This window comes from Nycticebus coucang, chromosome 3 (assembly GCF_027406575.1).
Source record: "Nycticebus coucang isolate mNycCou1 chromosome 3, mNycCou1.pri, whole genome shotgun sequence".
Taxonomy (NCBI): Eukaryota; Metazoa; Chordata; class Mammalia; order Primates; family Lorisidae; genus Nycticebus; species Nycticebus coucang.
Window position 1 is genome coordinate 148,528,035 of NC_069782.1, and position 22,989 is coordinate 148,551,023.

At 38.5% G+C, this 22,989-nt stretch overlaps 1 protein-coding gene across 4 annotated transcripts in view; it reads left to right on the forward strand.

Moving 5' to 3' along the window:
- The window catches only part of SEC23IP (SEC23 interacting protein), a 50,343-nt gene that overhangs the window by 16,848 nt on the left and 10,506 nt on the right, over positions 1 to 22,989 (forward strand). For all 4 annotated transcript variants that reach the window (XM_053584535.1, XM_053584536.1, XM_053584537.1 and 1 more), the window contains exons 6-16: positions 1,939 to 2,059; positions 5,010 to 5,099; positions 6,742 to 6,883; positions 8,442 to 8,650; positions 9,001 to 9,119; positions 9,860 to 10,009; positions 11,696 to 11,791; positions 14,378 to 14,575; positions 20,712 to 20,867; positions 21,258 to 21,360; positions 22,612 to 22,797. In XM_053584535.1, the coding sequence (XP_053440510.1) occupies positions 1,939 to 2,059; positions 5,010 to 5,099; positions 6,742 to 6,883; positions 8,442 to 8,650; positions 9,001 to 9,119; positions 9,860 to 10,009; positions 11,696 to 11,791; positions 14,378 to 14,575; positions 20,712 to 20,867; positions 21,258 to 21,360; positions 22,612 to 22,797 (1,570 nt within the window). The remainder of the gene's footprint in view (positions 1 to 1,938; positions 2,060 to 5,009; positions 5,100 to 6,741; positions 6,884 to 8,441; positions 8,651 to 9,000; positions 9,120 to 9,859; positions 10,010 to 11,695; positions 11,792 to 14,377; positions 14,576 to 20,711; positions 20,868 to 21,257; positions 21,361 to 22,611; positions 22,798 to 22,989) is intronic.

The window sequence follows — 22,989 nt, forward strand, 5'->3', positions numbered from 1 at the left end:
GAGGGTGGCGGGTTCAAACCCAGCCCCGGCCAAACTGCAACAAAAAAATAGCCGGGTGCTATGGCGGGCACCTGTAGTCCCAGCTACTCGGGAGGCTGAGGCAAGAGAATCGCTTGGGCCCAGGAGCTGGAGGTTGCTGTGAGCTATGTGATGCCACGGCACTCTACCAAGGGCCATAAAGTGAGACTCTGTCTCTAAAAAAAAAAAAAAAAAAAGTTTATTTTCAGTGACTTTTATAGTTGGGATGTATTTATAACAAGTGTATTGCATTTAAAGTAGTTTACTATAGTTCACATTGATGCTAGAAACAAAAACACAATTCATTACCTCATGAAGTTTCTCTGTATGGCAGTATGTTAACTGAAGTTCAGTATGTACTGTAGAAGGTACTTGATACATTTTTCATTTGATCAGAGTTGCCCAAGTTTTTCTTTAAAGGGTCAGAGGGTAAGTATTTTGGCTTTGCAGTCCATATGGTTTTTGTTGCAGCTACCAACTCTGCCATTGTAGTGTGAATGCAGCCAAAGATAATACACATGTAAAGTAATGAGTATGAGAGTTTCAATAAAAGTTTTATTTACAAAAACAGATGGTGGCCAGATTTGTCCTGAAGGCTATAGTTTGCCTACCTGCCCTTCAAAATGGTTCATTTTAACTTTTCAAGTAAAAATATATTCTTTTTCTTTTGTTTGTATTGTCTCTGTGAACTTTCCTGTTTTGTTTTTTAAAGATACTGATCAGTAGTAGTGTTCTGATTCTTTGGTTCTTTGATATACCGTCTTAAATTTCTCTGAGCTCCAGATTCCTCATCTGTCATAATATCTACCTCTTAAGGTCATATTTTAGATTGAATGAAGTAATTTATGTAAAAGTAACTGTTAAAGGGCTTGGCATACAGTAGTTTCTGAGAATTAGGCATTTAATTAATTAATTACTTATTTATTTTTGCAGTTTTTTTTTTGGCCGGGGCTGGGTTTGAACCTGCCACCTCCGGCATATGGGGCCGGTGCCCTACTCCTTTGAGCCACAGGCACCACCATCATTTAATTATTTTTACATGAAAGTATAAAACACAAAATTCAACCTGATCACTTTTATAGTCCTTATCGATACTGAAAGAAATTAAAATGTTCATAGGCCAAGAAAGTTTAAATGGTTCAAAAAGGCATTAAATGAAGAATAAAAGCCTTCTGCTTTTATCTTCCTCATTTGCATACTATCTTTATATGTATTTTTTAAAATTTATGTATGGCACAGGGCTGAATTTAATATGGTTAATTGAACAGAATAGATTTTTTTTTTTTTGAGACAGAATCTCATTGTTGCCCTCAGTAGAGTGCTGTGGCGTTCCAGCTCACAGCAACCTCAACCTCTGGGCTTAAGCGATTCTCTTGCCTCAGCCTCCCAAGTAGCAGGGACTACAGGTATCTGCCACAATGCCCGGCTATTTTGTTGTTGAAGTTGTCACTGTTGTTTGTTAGGCCCAGGCTGGGTTTGAACCCCCCAGCTCCAGTGTACGTGGCTGGCGCCCTAGCTTCTGAGCTACAGGCACTGAGCCAATTGACTTCATTTTCTTTTTTTTTTTTTTTTGTGGTTTTTGGCCGGGGCTGGGTTTGAACCCGCCACCTCTGGCATATGGGACCGGCACCTTACTCCTTGAGCCACAGGCGCCACCCTGACTTCATTTTCATAGACTGGGTATGTACCACGTGTACCTATTAGTAATAGTAGACTTAGTTCCTTATGTTGACCACCTCTGTATATTGACCAGTTCGTTATAGTCCCTTGGATGGTCAACTTACAGAGGTTCTACTGTACTTGATTTGTAAATTATTAGTAATACGAAGTGTAGTTTATCATGTATTAAAATAAATTACCTAGTCTATAGTGGAAAGAATTTCATAATGAGCTTTGTCGTACTTGTGTTGTATCTTGAAGGTTATTGTTCAGTTCCAGCCTTCCTCAGTGCCAGATGAATGGGGGACCACACAAGATGGACAGACAAGGCCTCGTGTTGTAAAGCGTGGAATTGATGATAACCTTGATGAAATTCCCAATGGTGTGTGACAGATCTTTTGTAGTCATCTCTATTTATTTATTTTTAGTTTTTTTTTTCTTTTTTTTAATTAGTCATCTGTATTTTAGCATCATTCTTTAGAATGTTGAAAAAAGAAACATAATTGTTAGGATCATCTGACATAGCATGTAGAAATCAGGTAGTTTGGCATATATCTTTTTGATTTTATTTTTATATCATTTATTTGTTTTGATACATATTATTTATGGAGTATATGTTATGTTTTGATGTATGCATACAATATATAATGATCAAATCAGGGTAATTAGGATATCCATTGCCCTAACATTTATTCTTTTGTATTGAGAACATTTCAAATCTTCTAGCTATTTTGAAATAGAAAATAAATTAACTGTAGTGAGTAGGGTTATAGTCACCCTGCTGTGTTGTTGAACACTAGAACTTATTATTTCTGTGTACCCGTAGCTTTATACCCATTAACCAACCTCTCTTCCTGTCTACTTCCAGCCTCTGCAACCATCTTTTCACTTTCTCCTCCATGAGATCTACTTTTTTTAGCTCCTTCATATGAGTGAAAACATGCATATGTAGTTATTTTAAAATCTGGAATTCTGTTGAAGATACCCAAATCACACAATGTAGATTCTAAAATATGTTTTATTATAGAGAAGCAGTTTGCTGGTTGGAACCAAGCTTTGGCAGTACTTTTGGATATATTTTCATGCCTTGCTGGTTTGTATTACTCTAGTACAGTGGTTGGCAGACTTTATGTAAAGGGTCAGATAGCAAATGCTTTAGGCTTTGCAGGCCATGTGTACTCCATTATAACTAAACAGCTCTGCCATTGTAGTGTGAAAGCAGCTATAGACTATATGTAAACAGGCATGGCCATGTTCCATTAAAAAGTTATGTATAAAAATGAAAAAAGGTGGTGGGCAAGATTTGGCCTAAGGGGTGTAGTTTGCCAACCTCTGCTCTAGTGTATGTGCTTTATTTTCCCCTGTGATGCTGTTTAAGAAGGGATTCTATTTTCACAGTTATATACACTTCATGTTTGTTTCATTGTCTTTTTTTTTTAATTAAATCATAGCTGTGTGCATTAATGCAGTCATGGGGTACAATGTACTGGTTTTATGTACAATTTGAAATATTTTCATCAAACTGGTTAACATAGCCTTCATGGCATTTTCTTATTGTATTAGGACATTTATATTCTACATTTAGTAAATTTCACATGTACTCTTGTAAGATACACCATAGGTGTGGTCCCACCAAATACCCTCCCTCCACCCATCCTGCCCCTTCCACTCCTCCCCCCTCCCTTGCCCCCTTCCCCATATTCTTAGGCTATAATTGGGTTATAGCTTAAATATGAAAGCTATAAATTGGTTCCATAGTAGGGCTGAGTACATTGGATACTTTTTCTTCCATTCTTGAGATAGTTTGCTAAGAAGAATGTTCCAGCTCCGTCCATGTAAACATGAAAGAGGTAAAGTCTCCATCTTTCTTTAAGGCTGCATAATATTCCATGGTGTACATATACCACAATTTATTAATCCATTCGTGGGTCAGTGGGCACTTGGGCTTCTTTCATGACTTAGGAAATTATGAATTGGGCTGCAATAAACATTCTGGTGCAAATATCTTTGTTATAATGTGATTTTTGGTCTTCTGGGTATATACCTACTAGAGGAATTGTAGGATCAAATGGCAGATCTATTTTTAGATCTCTAAGTGTTCTCCAAACATCTTTCCAAAAGGAACGTATTACTTTGCATTCCCACCAGCAGTGTAGAAGTGTTCCCTTTTCTCCACATCTATGCCAACATCTCTGGTTTTGGGATTTTGTGATGTGGGCTGATCTTACTGGAGTTAGATGATATCTCAAAGTAGTTTTGATTTGCATTTCTCTGATGATTAAGGATGATGAGCATTTTTTCATATGTCTGTAGGCCGTGCACCTGTCTTCTTCAGGGAAGTTTCTCTTCAAGTCTCTTGCCTAGCCTGAGATGGGATCACTTGTTCTTTTCTTGCTAATATGTTTGAGTTCTCTGTGGATTCTGGTTATTAAACCTTTGTCAGAGACATAACCTGCAAATACCTTCTCCCATTCTGAGGGCTGTTTGCTTGATTTACTTACTGTGTTCTTAGCTACGCAGAAGCTTTTTAATTTGATGAGGTTCCAGTAATGTTGTTTCATTGTTTTATATGTAGTAACATTATAAAATAAATAGGTATGCATATTATGAAGTCTGAAGTAGAAAAATTAGTGTATGAATCTGATATCTGAAGGATTTGGGGAAAAAATTTTAAAGTTTTATGTTGGCAAATTTCTTATCCATGTGGGGCTTAGTGCCCTGGGGAGTTCTGTAGCACTCAGGAAGTTATGGAGGCTCTGTAGGCACAAAGTTGCTGGTCATCACATGCTGATAGCTGCTGGGGACAGAGCGTACTTCCTTCCCTTCGTGTTCTGGTTTGCTATTATTTGCCATGATGTACAAATTGTTCTATTTGGTAGAGGGTAATGAGTCTTACATGGCAGGGTTATGAATTTCTTTGGCAAGTTTGTAATGACAAAAGGGTTATCTAGAATGCTTTTTTCTTTCTTTCTTTTTTTTTTTTTTTTTGAGACAGTCTCAAGCTGTTACCCTGGGTAGAGTGCTGTGGCATCACAGCTCACAGCAACCTCAAACTCTTGGGCTTAAGCGATTCTCTTGTCTCAGCTTCCCAAGTAGCTGGGACTACAAGTGCCCACCACAATGTCCAGCTATTTTTTTTTGTTGTTGTTGCAATTATCATTGTTGTTTTAGCTGGCCCAGGCTGGGTTTGAACCTGCCAGCTTCCGTGTATGTGACTGGCACCCTACCCACTGAGCTACGAGCACTGCCATATCTAGAATATTTCTATTGAATTTGGAAAACCCAAAGCAATTGCAAGCTTTTATGTATGATGTATATATTTTTTTTAATAGGGGAAATGCCTCAGGTTGACCATTTGGTGTTCATGGTGCATGGAATTGGACCTGTGTGTGACTTGCGCTTTCGAAGCATAGTTGAATGTGGTAAGTGTTTGTTGCATTTTATTTCATGGAATGATCTGAGAAGTAATAGAAGAGGTTTTAAGTATTAATTTTTAGCTTACTTCCTAGCAATATACTACTTGCTGAGGAGCTTTAAAAGGAGATTTGAATGATCAGTGGGAAATATTTTTTTTGCACTTGATTTGCTCTTAGCCATGTATAATTCATAAAATCTTAGAGTCTGAAAAATTAGAAAGGATCTTGGAAATAATTTAGATCTTCTGACAGCCGCTGCCTGAGCACTTTCAGCACCTAGGAGTACCTGTGTGTTGAACAGTGTTTAATTTATACCTGTAATGAGTTGTGAGAAGTTATTTAATGGAACCAGGTAATCTGTCTGGTTGACTTAAACTTTTGAAATTTTATTTTTAGTGTATAATAATAGTTTATATTTATTGAATACTTTGCATGTATTGTCACTTATCCCTTAACCCTCACAAGGAAACCTTTGAGTCTAGGTACTGTTGCTGTTATCGCCACTGTTAGGTGAAGAACTGAGGGCTGGTGTGAGTGAAGCTGTCCCTTGCGGTCCCTTGTAGTCAGTAGGTCCTGGAGCCTGGATCCCATGATAGGTAGTTGGATTCCAGAGTCCTTCCCTGGGGCTCTATGCTGCCTCCAGTTCTCCTGGCAGTAAACCTAATGTTTTGCAGGCATTTATATATTCCTCTAAAATATTGAAAAGTTAAAAAGGGCTTTCTGGGGTTTGGGTATTCTTTTAATTTGTTTTTATTTTTATTTATTTATTATTATTATTTTGAGACAGAGTCTCAAGCTGTTGCCCTGGGTAGAGTGCCGTGGCATCACAGCTCACACCAACCTCAAACTCTTGGGCTTAAGCGATCCTCTTGCCTCAGCCTCCCAAGTAGCTGGGACTATAGGTACCTGCCACAACACCCGGCTGGTTTTTTGTTGCAGTTATCATTGTTGTTTTAGCTGGCCAAGGTCAGGTTGGCACACGCCTGTGTATGTGGCTGGCGCCCACTGAGCTACGGGTGCTGCCTATTTTTTTTCTTTTTTTGGCCGGGGCTGGGTTTGAACACGCCACCTTCGGCATATGGGACCGGTGCTCTACCCCTTTGAACCACAGGCGCCGTCCTATTTTTTTTCTTTTTGAAACAGAGTCTCAAGGTGTTGCCCTGGGTAGGGCCATGGCCTTATAGCTCCCAGCAACCTCCAACTTGATCTCAAGTGATCTTCTTGCCTCAGTTTTTCTATTTTTCTGTTTTTATTTTATTTCATTTTATTTTTTGAGACAGAATCTCACTGTGTCACCCTGGATAGAGTGCCGTGGTATCATGGCTCACAGCAACCTCAAACTCTTGGGCATAAGCGATCCTCTTGCCTCAGCCTCCCAGGTAGCTGGGACTACAGGAGCTCGCCACAATGCCCAGCTATTTTTTTGTTGCAGTTGTCATTATTGTTTAGCTGGCCCGCGCTGGGTTTGAACCTGCCAGCCCTGGTGTATGTGGCTGGCGCCCTCACCACTGTGCTATGGGCATCTAGCCAAAATATATCTTCATATTATAAAAAATACTGGCATATTTGAGATAATTGCTAACTAGCTATACAGCTAGGACTATTTAATCAATTTATCTTTTCTGTTTTTTTTTTGTTGTTGTTGAAGTGGATGATTTTAGGGTGGTTTCTCTCAAATTGCTGCAGACACATTTCAAGAAATCTTTAGATGATGGGAAAATAAGCAGAGTGGAGTTTCTTCCAGTTCATTGGCATAGTTCCCTACGTGGGGATGCCACAGGTGTTGACAGGTTTGTGGATTTTTATAACTGATTTCAGACTAGTCAAATTTAAATGCAAAATTTAAGCCATAATATGAAATAGTTTATCACTTCAACAAATAATATTGAAAATTATAACTTGCTGTCTCATGTGATTAAATACTGACTGTAAAGTTTGCATGTTGCTTTTCTGCGTGCTTGTGTGTGTTGTGTACGTATTCCTGTTATGAATATTCAAGAGAATCTAAGACACGGCTGGTTTTTAAATACTGTTGTCATCTCCACAGTGGTTGCTTGGTGGCCTCTCCACGCACTAGGCAGCAGTAGCGTGCCTTCTCTCCACCATGTGACAATGGGGAAATGTCTCCAGAAATTGCCAAATGATGCCTGGTTAAAATTGCTCTTCGCTGAGAACTGCTCATTTGGAGTGTTATTTCTCAATGGAGATGCTCTTGGCAGGGCAGTTCTTCGCTGTGTAAGACTTAACATCCCTCATCTGATAGCCACTAAATTCTAGTGGTGCTTACCAGGCACTGTGACAACTAATAATACTCTACTGAATTTTAAATACTCCCAATTGAGAACCACAAATATAGGTAATATTATGCTGGCACACAAGACCAGTAACATGCCTGGATTTTAGTGAACATCATAATGTTCAGGGCACATGCTTTAATAAAACAAATTCTACATACAGCATTCTGTCTGTCATAAGCCCTATTATGGGGGTGTTTTCTTTTCTTTTTTTTTTTTTTGTGGTTTTTGGCCGGGGCTGGGTTTGAACCCGCCACCTCTGGCATATGGGACCGGCGCCCTACTCCTTGAGCTACAGGCACCGCCCTATGGGGGTGTTTTCTTTCTCTGTGGATGTTCATGAACTTTATTTTGGTCATTCTCAAAGCAAGGAAAGTTTTCATTCCATATAGCATCTTTTATTCTCTGTGTAACATTCTCTTTTGTCCTTTCTACCCACTATTTTTGTCAGGTGTCCAGATTTACAATTAACTGAAAGAAAAATGGAAGAGTAATTTTTCCTCTCTAAAAATAAAATCAAAAATCTTTGTTTGCATATGTTACTTTATATATCAATTTTTTTTTTTTTTCTTTTTGAGACAGAGTCTCACTTTGTCACCTTGGGTAGAGTGCTGTGGTGTCATATGTCACAGCAACCTCAAACTCTTGGGCTCAGGTGATTCTCTTTACCTCAGCCTCCTGAGTAGGTGGGACTATGGGCACCGCCAGGACACCTGGCTATTTTTAGAGACAGGGTCTTGCTCTTGCTCAGGCTGGTTTCTAACTCTTGAGCTCGAGCAATCCATTCACCTCAGCCTTCCAGAGTGCTAGGATTAGAGGCATGAGCCACTGTGCCCTGCAATATACCAGTTCTTTAGAGAATCCCAAAATTCATGGTATAGTTATAGTTACAATTCTCTTGTTTTATCTTGATTTATAACTTAGTCTGCACAGTCAAGTCATATTTAATCTATAGGGATTTTTACTCAGTGTATTTTTGGGAATCAATATCTAAACTTTTAAAAGTTGGTAGATTTAAGGTGGATGCTAAGTATAACTTTTTTTTTTTAAACAGGAATATTAAGAAAATCACCTTACCCAGTATCGGTCGGTTTCGGCACTTTACCAATGAAACCTTGCTAGATATTTTATTTTATAATAGCCCTACCTACTGTCAGACAATTGTGGAAAAAGTAGGAATGGAGATAAACTGTCTGCATGCACTCTTTATGAGTCGGAACCCAGATTTCAAAGGAGGAGTCTCTGTTGCTGGTCACAGTTTAGGTAAAACTGTAAAATATACACATTTTAAACATAATTTTCATTAAGTCATCTTTGCTTGCAATGTAGGTGACATTGTTTGTATAATATTTAGAATTATCGATCTTAAGTTTTATAAAGGGTAGAAATGAATGCTTTGAGTTTAGATTCAGCTTTTGCTGTTCACCTCTAGTATTCTGTAGGAATGCCATGTATTTTAAATTCTACTGTTTGATAAAATAAGAATATTGGTTATTAGATCTTGATTAACATCTTTTTTATGCACTTTAGCCTGTACACTTTGAAAAAAGAGTTTATTTAGTGTTACATAAGCACCTACTACATTATAAAGCAAAAATCCTTCTTTTTCTTAGGTTCTTTAATATTGTTTGACATCTTGTCTAATCAAAAAGATTGGGATTTATCAAAGTCTCCTGGGCCTCTTTCTGTTGCTAATGGAATTGTGAAGCAGCCACATTTTCAGGAAAAGCAGGTATTTTCACATGGCCCAGTTAACATTTATATTTATTTACAGTTAGATTTGAACAGTTTTCCAAAATTGGAATTGTTACCTGAAAATGTTTTTAAGTGTCAAAATACACTGAGGTTTAGAAGTGTAGTAGAATCCTGTAGCTCATTGAGTTTCTCAGTCTTCTTTCTTAGACATTATAAATTTAAATGTAAAACCTTGTGATTGCTCCTTCCTTCCTCCCTCCCTCCCTCCCTCCCATTGTTCCTTCCTTCCTTCCTCCCTCCCATTGTTCCTTCCTTCCTTCCTTCCTTCCTTCCTTCTCTCTCTCTCTCTTTCTTTCTTTCGACAAAGTCTTACTCTGTTGCCCAGCCTAGAGTGCTGTGGCCTTAGCCTAGCTAATAGCAACCTCAAACTTCTGGGTTCAAGCTATCCTCCTGCCTTTAGGCTCCCAAGTAGCTGGGACTGTAGATGCACACTGCAATGGCTACCTAATTTTTTCTACTTTTAGTAGAGATGAGGTCTTGCTCTTGCTCAGGCTAATAAAAGCTTATGATTTTAAATAATGTAAATAATATGAAATGGCATGGATGATTTATTAAATTCATACAATTTTCAGAATATTCAAACTTTGGCAGAGAACTCTACCTAAAATTGTGATTTCTCTGTAAAGCAAAATTGTTTTAAGATTTTCCATAGATCAGGAGACATTTTATGGTAGTTTTTTCTGAACTTTGTAATGTTTCCCCTACTTTTTTTTTAAGATGCCTGAAGAGCCAAAGCTGACTTTGGATGAGACATGTGACCTCGATGATAAAAATGAAGTCCTAACTTTGCAAGAAACTCTGGAAGCACTTAACCTTGCTGAATATGTTAGCACGTTTGAAAAGGAAAAGATTGATATGGAATCTCTGGTATTGATGATAATTTGATTCATTTTTGTTTAACATTTTTCTCCTATGTATAAGATCGAAAATTAAGAATGATCTAAATACTTTGATATAAAAATATAATCCAGGTAAGGCAAAGGCTGATATTTTAAAAAAATTGAAAAACACAGAAGAATTTTTATATTTTATAATCTAGGAAAGCTTTTCTTTTCTTTTTTCTTTTTTTTTTATTGTTGGGGATTCATTGAGGGTACAGTAAGCCAGGTTACACTGATTGCATTTGTAAGGTAAAGTCCCTCTTGCAATCATGTCTTGCCCCCAGAAGGTGTGGCACACACCAAGGCCCCACCCCTCTCCCTCCTTCCCTCTCTCTGCTTTTAGGAAAGCTTTTCTAAATATGAATCCTGAAACCATAAAAGAAAAAATTGTGTGACAATAGAAATCATAACATCTGAAGGCCAGTGATAGATTAGGAAAAAAATATTTGATACACTCATTACAGAGGACTTATTTCTTTTATATTCAAAGTTTCTACAAATCAGTTACAGGAAAACCATAATGTAGTAGATAAATAGGCGAAGGATATAAACTTGATTTATAGAGAAGGGAGTAACAAATGTCTTCTTATCATATAAAAACTCAGAAATGCAAATTGAAAGTTGAACGAGATTTTCTTTTTAACCTGTCAGTTTAAAAAGTAGAAAGTTTGACACTTTATGGGGGCAAGACATGATTGCAAGAGGAACTTTACCTAACAATTGCAATCAGTGTAACCTGGCTTACACTGTACCCTCAATGAATCCCCAACAATAAAAAAAAAAAAAAAAAAGTAGAAAGTTTGATAACATACTGTGTGGCCTGGTGTAAATTGATATAGCCTTGGTGGAGGGCAGTTTGGCAGTATCTTTTAAAGTATAAAAATTACATACGCTTTGCCGAAGCAATTCACAGCCAGGAATATTTTCTGTAGGGAAATAGTTAAGAATATCTACAAGGATACTCTCTGCAGCACTGTTTGTAATACAGGAAATCCTTGAGGTACAAATATCCTTGAGTTACATACAACTTGCACTTACACATGGAGGCTATTACAGGTAAATGGACCTGTTCCAACTTACGTACAAATTCATCTTAAGAACAGATCAACAGAACCTATCTCATTTGCTACAGTATAGCAAAACTGTAGAAACTTCTTCAGTATTGGGTAGTGGGATACTAGTTAAATCATTTATGGTGTATCCACGTAATGGACCACCCTGCACTGTTGAATGGATGAGGCATGTCAGGATACTGATCTCTAGGATACATTACATGAAAAGAGCAAAGTTCAGTCTGTGTGCATAGTAGGTTACACACAGATGCTGTGTATATATAAGATATCTCTGCAAAGAGCAGATTACCAGCAATTGCTGTTGAGGGGAGGATTGGGTGGTTGGGACAGGAGTGGAGGGAAGAGATGTCATTGAGTGTTTATAGCTTTGGAATTTTGTACAACATGCATGGGTTTTCTGTTAGTAGAACGTTGTGGTGTCCAAAGGTTTTATAGCCTAAACTAATACATGGTTTAAAACCAAAAAGATTAACTTTAAAAAAATTGGCTCTTAGATTACTTTAGATGATATAGTTTCTTTGTATAATTTTCCTATTCTAATTTTAGTTCCTTTGTCACTAGCTTCCTTAATCAGTGTGCTTGTTTGTTTCCTTTTGAAGCTTATGTGCACAGTCAGTGACCTGAAGGAGATGGGGATACCCCTTGGACCCAGAAAGAAAATAGCTAACTTTGTAGAACATAAAGCAGCCAAACTGGTAAAGTTCATATCTGTTCTCAGAAAAACCCTAAAATTCCTGGTGTGAACAGCTCACTTACATTTTAGAAATTTTTTTTTTTTTTTTTTTGTAGAGACAGTCTCACTGTACCGCCCTCAGTAGAGTGCCGTGGCGTCACACAGCTCACACAAACCTCCAACTCCTGGGCTTACGCGATTCTCTTGCCTCAGCCTCCCGAGCAGCTGGGACTACAGGCGCCCGCCACAACGCCCGGCTATTTTTTTTTTTGTTGTTGTTGTTGTTGCAGTTTGGCCGGGGCTGGGTTTGAACCCTCCACCCTCGGCATATGGGGCCGGCGCCCTACTCACTGAGCCACAGGCACCGCCCACATTTTAGAAATTTTTAATAGTGCAGTGGTTAGGTAAGCTAGTTAGCTTCCTACCTGTCTATGCCAAGGTATGGCTGTGTGCTCTATCTGTGGAGCACAGTGATGCAGGCTGGAGTTTGGAGTCAGTCAGAACTGAGTTTAAATACAAATTAAGCTACTTGACCAGCCTGGTTTTCCTAAGATGGAGAACATTCCCAGGACACAGGACTTTGAGTTTTAAAACTAATATTTAGATTTTTCTGGTGCAAAAACTGGTTAAGTTCTGGACAGATAGATAAGTTGATCACCCTAATTTGTGGTTCAAATAAATATTCATGAGTAATTTGTTTAATTTTTCTGATCCTTGATTTCTTTCATTTCTAAAATTAGAATAATAATACTTTTCACATTGGGTTAGAATGAGCATGTAAAGCTTAGCACCCAATAATAGCTTACTTTTTCTCTCCCAGTCTTTCCAGTCATCTAAAGAGATGAGGAAACATACATGTACTAAAATCTTATTAATCATCAAACAGCAAAAGTTCTAAATGGTATAAAACAAAGCAACTGCTAAAAAGCATTTAAAAAGGTCTGAGCCAGGAAGTGGAAAGGAAGGGAGCAATTCCAGAGACACTGGAGACGTAGGACAAGCAGTATTGGGTTAAGTGTTGAGAAAGGTTATTAGCTTCTCCCTGCATGTCAGATCATACTAGAATTATAGTTTACAAAGAGCTCTTCATCTCACTTGAGCCTGACAACCACCCTGTGAGCAGATCCCCAGTTATCTGTCTGTGCTGAGCACAGTGGTTAGACTGAGGGTAGAAGACAAGAGTGTTAGTATCTGTTCCTGTGCACAGGCTGGGTGCTCCATGCCTTAAGTCATTTGTTTCATGTACACATTAGTGATGCAGAAGCCCGTAAAAAAGACAAAATGGTGGCGCCTGTGGCTCAGTGAGTAGGGCGCCAGCCCCATGTACCGAGGGTGGCGGGTTCAAAACCGGCCCTGGCCAAACTGCAACAAAAAATAGCCGGGCATTGTGGTGGGTGCCTGTAGTCCCAGCTACTCGGGAGGCTGAGGCAAGAGAATCGCCTAAGCCCAGGAGTTGGAGGTTGCTGTGAGCTGTGTGACGCTGCGGCACTCTACCGAGGGCAACAAAGTGAGACTCTGTCTCTACAAAAAAAAAAAAAAAAAATCATTCATAGCCTGGGGAATAATTGCTGAAACTCGTGTATGTGGGGTATAGACAAGTCCCCCATGACAACTGTTTACATTCCCCTGATGTTACCGTTGGGGCTGTATTCAGGGCATAATTACAAACCATTGTGAATGGTTTTTGTTTCATTATAGAAATAACACCTTTTATACTGTTGCACCCAAAGCTTTTATGTATTATTTGTTTATGGAAATGCATAGATCTAGGCCTGTAATTGTAGCACTCTGGGAGGTTGAGGCAGGAGGATCCCTTGAGCTTAGGAGTTTGAGACCAGCCTAAGTAAGAGCGAGAGCCCTGTCTGTACTAAAAATAGAAAAATTAGCTGGATGTTGTGGCAGTCACCTGTAGTCCCAGCTACTTGGAAGGCTGAGATTGCTTGAGCTCAGGAGTTTGAGGTTACTGTGAGCTAAGCTCGTAGCACTCTAGCCTGGGCATTAGAGTGAGACTTTAAAAAAAGAAAAAAAAGAAATGCATAGATCTGAAGCATTTAGTACAATAAGTCAGTAAGTTTTTACAGTTGTATGTGTCTGTGTAATCACTTCCTAAAACAAGAAACTATACACTCCTGTCTCTCAGGTAGCTTCCTCATGCTTCTTTCTAGTTAACTTCTCCCACCACACAACTGCTATTCTGATTTCTGTTACTATATAAACTAGTTTGTCCATCCTGCAAGTTCATATAAGTAGAACGAACATTATGTACTCTTGTTCCTGGCTTCTTTTGCTCAAAATAATATTTTTTCAGTTTGCCTAAAGATAGTACTTAATGAATCATAGTTGTTTTGCCATATTTTTCTTTTGCTTCCTAGTCGTTCTTCCTAAGAATTGTAAAGTAAATTATAGACATCATGGCATTCCCCCCAAACATTCCCCTCCAAACATTAGTATGTGTATCTAAAAATGACACGTCTCATAATAACAGTGCTGTTATTATGCCTAAGAAATTACTAGTCATTCCTTAATATTGAGAGAACATATTTTGTAATAATACCTGAAAACTCAACCTATTCTCAAGATTATATTATGACATTTTGCTATTTCATAGGAAAAGAAAAAAGCAGCATCAGAAAAGAAGGCAGTGACACCCGCTTCTACAAAAGGACCAGAGGAAAGTGCTCAGAGAACTAAAGAAACGGCTTCTCTCCCCTCTGAAGCCAGTGAGTCACAGAGGAGACTTCCACTTGGTGCTTACGTTTCTTCTGTGCGCGTTGATTATGATTCTTTCAAAGTTGGCACAGGGCAGGTAAGTTTATATGCTGACTAGGGCTTCATATTTTATTTTGGAATCATACATCTTTATCATTTAGGTTGGCTTTAAATTCTTGAAATATTCTATTTAACATTTAGGGCTTTGTGGAGAAAACTGATTTTTCTCTTAGTAAAAATTTTATGGTTCTTTAATAATACTCAAAGTAAGGGATTGAACATGTACAGAACATGTCATCTAACTTTCAAAATCGTCTTTATTTCAGTTTCTCCACCACTCATAATTTTTGTTTGTTTGTTTTTAATAGAGACAGAGTCTCACTTTACCGCCCTCAGTAGAGTGCCATGATGTCACAGGACTCACAGCAACCTCCAGCTCTTGGGCTTTCGCGATTCTCCTGCCTCAGCCTCCCGAGCAGCTGGGACTACAGGCGCCCGCCACAACGCCGGCTATTTTTTGGTTGCAGTTCAGCCGGGGCTGGGTTTGAACCCGCCACCCTCGGTATATGGGGCCGCGCCCTACTCACTGAGCCACAGGCGCCACCCCACCACTCATAATTTTATAGCATTAATCTGCACAGCCACTAACAACAAAAGTGGCTATAGCTAGGAAGTTATGTTCAGAATATACTTAAATTTCTGTGAGAGAAACTTACTGTATTCACTCAACTAAGTTTTTTTTTTTTTTTTTTTTTTTGGCCGGGGTTAGGTTTGAACCCGCCACCTCCGGCATATGGGACCGGCGCCCTACTCCTTGAGCCACAGGTGCCGCCCTCAACTAAGTTTTTTAAAAGTACTCATAAGTCTTCCCTTGGAGAAAAAAATGCTGCATTTAATATTCTTTTTTTTTTGAGACAGAGCCTCAAGCTGTCGCCCTGGGTAGAGTGCTGTGGCATTACAGTTCACAGCAACCTCCAACTCCTGGGATTAAGCGATTCTCTTGCCTCGGCCTATAGGCACCCGCCACAATACCCAGCTATTTTTTGGTTGTAGTTGTCATTGCTGTTTGGCAGGCCCTGGCTGGATTTGAACCCACCAGCTCTGGTGTATTTGGCTGGTGCCTTAGCTGCTTGAGCTATAGGTGCTGAGCCAATAATATTCTTTAAGGCTTGGTGCCCATAGCTCAGCAGTTAGGGCACTGGACATATCCACTGAGGCTGGCGGGTTTGAACCCAGCCAGGCCTGCTAAACAACAATGACAACTACAACAACAACAAAAAATAGCCGGGCGTTGTGGAAGGCGCCTGTAGTCCCAGCCACTTGGGAGGCTGAGGCAAGAGAATCGCTTAAGCCAAAGAGTTTGAGGTTGCTGTGAGCTGTGACACTACAGCACTCTACCAAGAGCAATGTAGTGAGACTCTTGTCTCAAAAAAAAACAAAAAAATTCTTTAATGTACTTGTATCTGAATGGCTTGGAAATATTAAAATTCTTTTAGACAGTGTTACTTGCAGTATATTTACAGTTGTATATATAAGAATCCATTGCTTTAAGTGAGTTCCTAAAGGCATTAAATGGAACTGGATATTCAGTATATCCTGTTTAAGCCCAACTCATTTTTAAAGTTTGCATTTTTATTTTGTTTGTTTATTTATTTATTTGTTTTTTGAGACAGAGTCTCAAGCTGTCACCTGGGTAGAGTACTGTGGCATCACAGCTCACAGCAACCTCAAATTCTTGGGCTTAAGCGATTCTCTTGCCTAAGCCTCCCAAGTAGCTCAGACTACAGGTGCCCATCACAACGTCCGGCTATTTTTTGTTGTTGTTATTGTTGCAGTTATCATTATTGTTTTAGTTGGCCCAGGCTGGGTTCAAACTCGTCAATCTTGGTGTATGTGGCTGGTACCCTACCCACTGAGCTATGGGTGCTGACCTAAAGTTTGCATTTTTAAAATATCTCTCCTTTTAAAACATGAGCAAACTCCAATTACACTGGCAAATAAAAGGCAGGTGTTTCCTCACCTACCTGTCAAGGGCAAGTGTAGAAGGGGCTCTGTTCTGCCAGGACATTTCCTGCACACCTCTCTGGGAGGTGGCTTTATTCACAAAATAGAATCTTGGGTGATGGTGGCTCTGGGCTCATCTTCTTACAGCTTTATGACCACAGAAGAAAAGGAATCTATCCTGCTAGGTCCAGTTGAAAAAGTTTCAAGGAGGGATTTTGTTTGCCCTGGTTTGAGTCCATCCTGAACTGTATGTTATGGCTGGGGACACAGGGTGATGGGGACACAGGGTGATTGACCCAGCCTGTGTTACAAGGCACCTCCGCGGCGGGTGGGCTGAGGTAGATAGGAAGGCAGAATCTGCTGAGCAATGGGTTGTCGGGCAATCCAGGTCATTGCTGTAGTGGGCATCATTCATTTCCAGAAAATCAAGAAACAAACAAATAATACACACCCTCATAATCTAGTCAACCAGAACCAACCAATCTTAACTGTTTAAGCAGGGCCTTCCTGACTTGTTTGAGCATATATTTATGTACATATTTTAACAGAAATAGAAAAGTATGTAATGCTTTTGCTAAGGCATATGCTGCTACATTTAAAAAATTTTTTTTTTTTTTCTTTTTTTTGTAGAGACAGAGTCTCACTTTATGGCCCTCGGTAGAGTGCTGTGGCGTCACACGGCTCACAGCAACCTCCAACTCCTGAGCTTAAGCGATTCTCTTGCCTCAGCCTCCCGAATAGTAAAAATATTTTTAAAAGTGTATTTAGAGTATTTTTTAAAATGTTTTTAAAAATGTTTAAAAGTATTTTTTAAATATTTAAAAAAATATATTGAAAAGTATATTATGAATACATTCCCATGTAAATAAGTATTTTTTTACAACTTCATTTTTGGTGAAGTTGGTGCCATTGTTCCCTATTTGGAAATATAATAATTTATTCTTACCCCGTATTATTGGGTGCATTGTCATGGTTCACTATTTGGAAATATAATAATTTACTCTTACCCCGTATTATTGGGTGCATTTTTCCTAGGGTTGCTGTACCAAAGCACCACAACATGGGTGGCTTTCAACAATGGAAATTTATTGTCTCAGGTTCTAGATTCCTTAAGTCTGAGGTCAAGGTGTTAACAGGGCATTCTCCCTCTGAAACTTGGAGGGGGGGGTCTTTCCTTGTCTCTTTCTAGTTTCTGGTGGGCCATCTTTGACAGTCCTTGGTTTATAGGTGCCTCACCCCAGTCCTGCATTTTCATGTCTTGTTTACACTGTCTCTTCACATCATCATTCCTCTGTGAATGTCTGACTCCATGCCCAAATTCTACCCCCTGCCCCGTTTTTTTGAGACAGTCTCACTATGTTGCCCTCAGTAGAGTGCTGTAGCATCACAGCTCACAGCAACCTCAAACTCTTGGGCTTAAGCAATTCTCTTGCCTCAGCCTCCCAAGTAGCTGGGACTACAGGTGCCTGCCACAATGGCCAGCTATATTTTGTTGCAGTTGTCGTTGTTTTAGCTGGCCCAGGCTGGGTTCAAACCCACCATTCTCCGTGTATGTAACCATTGTGCTATGGGTGCTGAGCCCAAAATCCCTTTTTTTTTTTGAGACAGAGCCTCAAGTTATGGCCCTGGGTAGAGTGCCATAGTGTCATAGCTCAGAGCAACCTCCAACTCCTGGGCTTAAGTGATTCTCTTGCCTCAGCCTCCCAAGTAGCTGGGACCACAAGCACCTGCCACAATGCCCGGCTATTTTTGTTGTTGTTGTTGCAGTTCGGCTGGGCCAGGTTTGAACCCACCACCCTCGGTATATGGGGCCAGCGCCCTACTCACTAAGCCACAGGTGCCGCCTGCGAATTTCCCCTTTTTATAAGGACACCAGTCATTAGATTTGGGCCCTATACTAATGATTTCATTTTTACTTGATCATCTCTGTAAGACCCTGTTTCCAAATTAATTTACCTTGTGAGGTACTGGTATATATCTTTGCTGTGGGGACACAGTTCAACCTGTAACATTGAGCATGTTTGCAATTTCTAGTTTTTCACTTTTTTTTCGTATTTTGAGACAGAGTCTCCAACTCTGTTGCCCTGTTAAGAGTGCTGTGGCATTCTCATAGCTCAGAGTAACCTTGGACTCCTGGGTTCAAGTCATCCTCTAGCCACATTCTTCTGAGTAACTGGTACTACAGGTATATACCACCACACCCAGCTAATTTTTCAATTTTTTTTAGTAGAGATAGGATCTCCCTCTTGCTTGGGCTGGTCATGAATTCCTGAGCTCAAACAAGCCTCCCCCCTCTGCCTCCAGAGTGGTAGGATTACAGGCATGACCCCCTGCACTTGGCCCAGTTTTTTACTCTTTCAAGCAATCCAGTGATGAACATTTAAAAATCAATTTTCTGTGCACATTGTTTATTATTTCTTTTTTGTCAAATTGGTAGAAGTGGAATAGCTGGGCATAAGATTTACACATGAAAGTTCAGGTGGTTATTGCTGCTAACCCCCGGGAAGGTACAGTTTGCACTTTTGCTGCCAGTTTATAAGGTTGTCTCTCTCGCCTCTCCTTTGCCAGTACTGGTGTTATTCTTTAAAAACATGTAGCAGTTTCATCTTCATTTTCTTCTAAAGAAACTTCTTTTATATGAAAATAGATTTTTACTTTGTTCTTAGTATTTCATTTATGTTTCTGATAACCTTATAAGGACAGTGGCACTACATTGTATTTCTTTGAGCACAGAGAGGTTAGATATTTTCTCATGTATTTTCGACATTTTTTGTGAAGTGCTGATTTTACTTTTCTACTGGGTTTCTTTTTTCTTTACTGATATTTAAGGCTCTTAGCCCCTTGTTATATATGTTGTAAATAATTTTTCCAGCTTGTAATTTTTCATTTAACTTTTTGTCTCTTTTTTTTCCTTTTTGCGGGAGCAGAACTATTGAACTTGCAAATTCAAGGGCAAGTCTAGAAATGTGAAGTCTAGACTTTGTTAGAAGGGGCAGACTAGTGTAGTAGAAAGAGAATTGGATTTGGAATTAAAAGTCCTGGATCTAAGTCCCCATTCTGCCACTCACTGGCTATGTATTGGGTAGGTCATGAGGCGTGTCTGTGCTTCACTGTGGGAGTGATGATTCTTCCCTTACCACTCTCTTTCCCTGGACCTCTTGATTCCTTGGATTATATTATATTGTTCATTGTTCTTTGCTCTCAAGATACTAAATTGAAAAGACGTATTTTCTGCCACTGAGAAATGAAAGACCTTTATAAATTAGAGTGCTATACAAATGTTGGTACTTTCTCTTGAGAGACTAGCAAGGTACCCCAAACAGGAGCTCTTGCAGGACAAATTATTTTTCTTATGGAAACAAATTTGCTTTAACTAGAGATGGTGGTAGTTAGAAGTAATACTCATTGAATGCTTACGATATGCTGAGCTCTGTGCTAAGCACTTTATGTAGATTTGGTTATTTGTTATTTGTTTTTCAACCACACTTGCGAGTTTGGCATTGTTATAATTTCCATTGTATAGATGAGGAAACTGAGGTGGAGGTAAGAGAGGTTAAGAAACTTGCCCAAGGTCACACAGTGAGTAAGCAGTGGAACTGATTTAGACCAAGTGGAATGATTCTGGAGTCTGCACTTTTAATCGCATTCACTATGTATAAGCATAATAAGGTTAATAGTATATTAAAGTAGACAATAAGTAAAAGTATAGTCAGAGGATATGATAGTCTATAACGATTTTTTTTTTTTTTTATCTTTTGAGACAGTCTTGCTCTGTTGCCTTGGCTAAAGTGCTGTGGTGCCAAATCTAGCTCACAATGACCTCAAATTCCTGGGTTCAAGCGATCTTTCTGCCTCAGTCTCTCGAGGAGCAGGGACTACAGGCACCTGCCAAGATACCTGGCTAACTTTTTTCTGTTTTTTTTTTTTTTTTTCCTTCTAGTAGAGATGGGGGTCTTAGTCTTGCTCAGGCTGGTCTCGAACTCCTGACCTCAAGCAATCCTAATCCCAGAGTGCTAGGATTCCATGCATGAGCCACTGGCCCAGCCTCTATCTAGATTTTAAAGAGAAATTTTTAGTCCTTTTAGCTAGGAACAGCTGTCAATGAGGGGTATTATTTGTCTTTGGATTCTTTTAAGTATGTAGTTCTAAGAATTTTTGAAAATTCAAAAGAATTTTGTATATTGTAACATTGGAATGATCATCTTTTATTCCTGTTTGATTCTTCCTAGGTATGTGTTGTTTACGACTCATTAGACTTTGAACCAGAAATATTCTTTGCCTTGGGATCTCCAATTGGTATGTTTCTCACCATTCGAGGAATTGATAGGATAGATGAGAATTACAGGCTTCCTACCTGTAAAGGATTCTTCAATATTTATCATCCGGTGAGTGATTTGAGTTTACTTCTTCTCTGAAGAAGATGAAGAACCTGTCCTCTTCATGCTAATAGATTCTCATTCTTGGAAGTTAGTATTGACCCTTGATTTTGTAAGGTTCAGCTCTCTTAACCTAAGAGATAACAGTTCAGTAATGTCCAATAAATTTTTCTACCCAGAAGCCTTTGTTGAAGGAAGTAATTCTGTTGCTCACAAAGTAGTTTTACTCATAAACGTGAAAATCTTAAAATTGCCAGTATTTAAATAAGGAGTGTGAAAAAAAAGTTCTGGTTTGTCAATTATTCATTTTCTTACTTAGCTAAAGCATAGAATGTAATTCAGAATGAAACAGCTTTTCATAAATTTATTCATTTATTTATTCATAAATTCTGTTTACAGCTTGATCCAGTGGCATATAGATTAGAACCTATGATTGTTCCAGATTTGGATCTAAAAGCAGTTCTTATTCCACATCACAAAGGCAGAAAAAGACTTCATTTAGGTAAAAAGCCAGTAGTGTAAAGATGTGTTCCCTTCTTGTCATTTTGTAATCTGTGATGAATTATGAAAATATTAACACTAAATTCTTTCTGATAGAATTAATGTCATGTACGTGCCTACCATACTCAGAACTTTCTTACTAAGGATTTGAGGATCTATAAAGAAGTTATGATGAATTCCTCTGTGATGTCATTCTGGTTGTTGAGATAATTAGGAATGGAGGGAAGTTGATAATAAGTTGCATAATTAGAGTTTTATAGAGTTTGGTTATGATTTTTGGAATTGAGAAGACGAATAACAATTAAGCTAATAACCAATCAAGAAATAAATTTGATGTTGTCTAAGTCAAGTGAGCTATTATTTTCTTGCTAATTAGATACACTTTTCCTATTAAAAAATTTAGTAACTTATGAGATTGATAATTGCAAGTGGAGTTCAGATTTCTCTTTTGCCTGTTAACAATGTGTATTATCAAAAAAAAAAAAAAAAAACAATGTGTATTATCCCTAGATTTAAAAGTTTGAAAGGGGTGGGAATATAAGAACAAGAATTAAAAAAGTGATTGTCCCAGGAGTTGGAGGTTGCTGTGAGCTGTGTGATGCCACAGCACTCTACCGAGGCCATAAAGTGAAACTCTGTCTCTACAAAAAAAAAAAAAAGTGATCGTGCCCCCTTTTACTTAAAAGTGTGCTTTTTTCTTGTTTATTTTGCTTAAAAAAATTTTAACCTTTTGAAGTTAAAATGAGAAATTTGATAACTCAAAGACCCTGAATTCAAATGTGATTATTAGATAAGAGGGGAAAAAATAAAGGGGTAGGGATTTTATTTTTTCATTTCTAAGTTAGAAGTTTAAATTGTTCTATCAGAATGTTAAATTCTCCAAAGTTCTTCATTTTTACAGATTAGAAAAACAGTGATTTATTAATCTTTTGAGCTCATATTTTAACATGTGGTTTTTAAAAAATCTATTACTGTGCTCATATTTTTATGGTATTTGAACTTTTGTTTTTGATGAGAGGAAATGTATAGATTTTGGCTGGACCTAGTTTCGTTGTTTTAAAAAAACGACAGAATAAGACTTCCCATGACATTTTGTCATTTTGAGGGTTCTTGGCTGAGATACTCTATATTTGACATTTAAGAGGGGAAGAAGAGGTAGTATCCTTTTGAGAAGAGTATTAACTTTTAATTTTTGTAATGCAGAATTTTATGTGGTGACTAATAACTTGGTGTGTCAACTTTATCTCTTTAGAGTTGAAAGACAGTCTCTCTCGTATGGGATCTGATTTGAAGCAGGGTTTTATTAGCTCTCTGAAAAGTGCTTGGCAGACATTAAACGAATTTGCCCGCGCTCATACCTCTTCAACTCAGTTGCAAGAAGAATTGGAGAAGGTGGCCAATCAAATCAAAGAAGAGGAAGAAAAGCAAGTAGTTGAAGGTAAATTTGACATTTGAGACATTTTCCAATACAAATGTTATTTATGAACATAACACTTAAAAGTTCCTGGTCATTGTTAAATTGTAAAAGCTCTTCCTATAAAGGAAAATCGTCCTGATAAACTGTACTGTCAATCGCATCACTTCAAAATATGTGTCATCCTTTTTTTTTTTTTTAAACTAGGTTTTTACC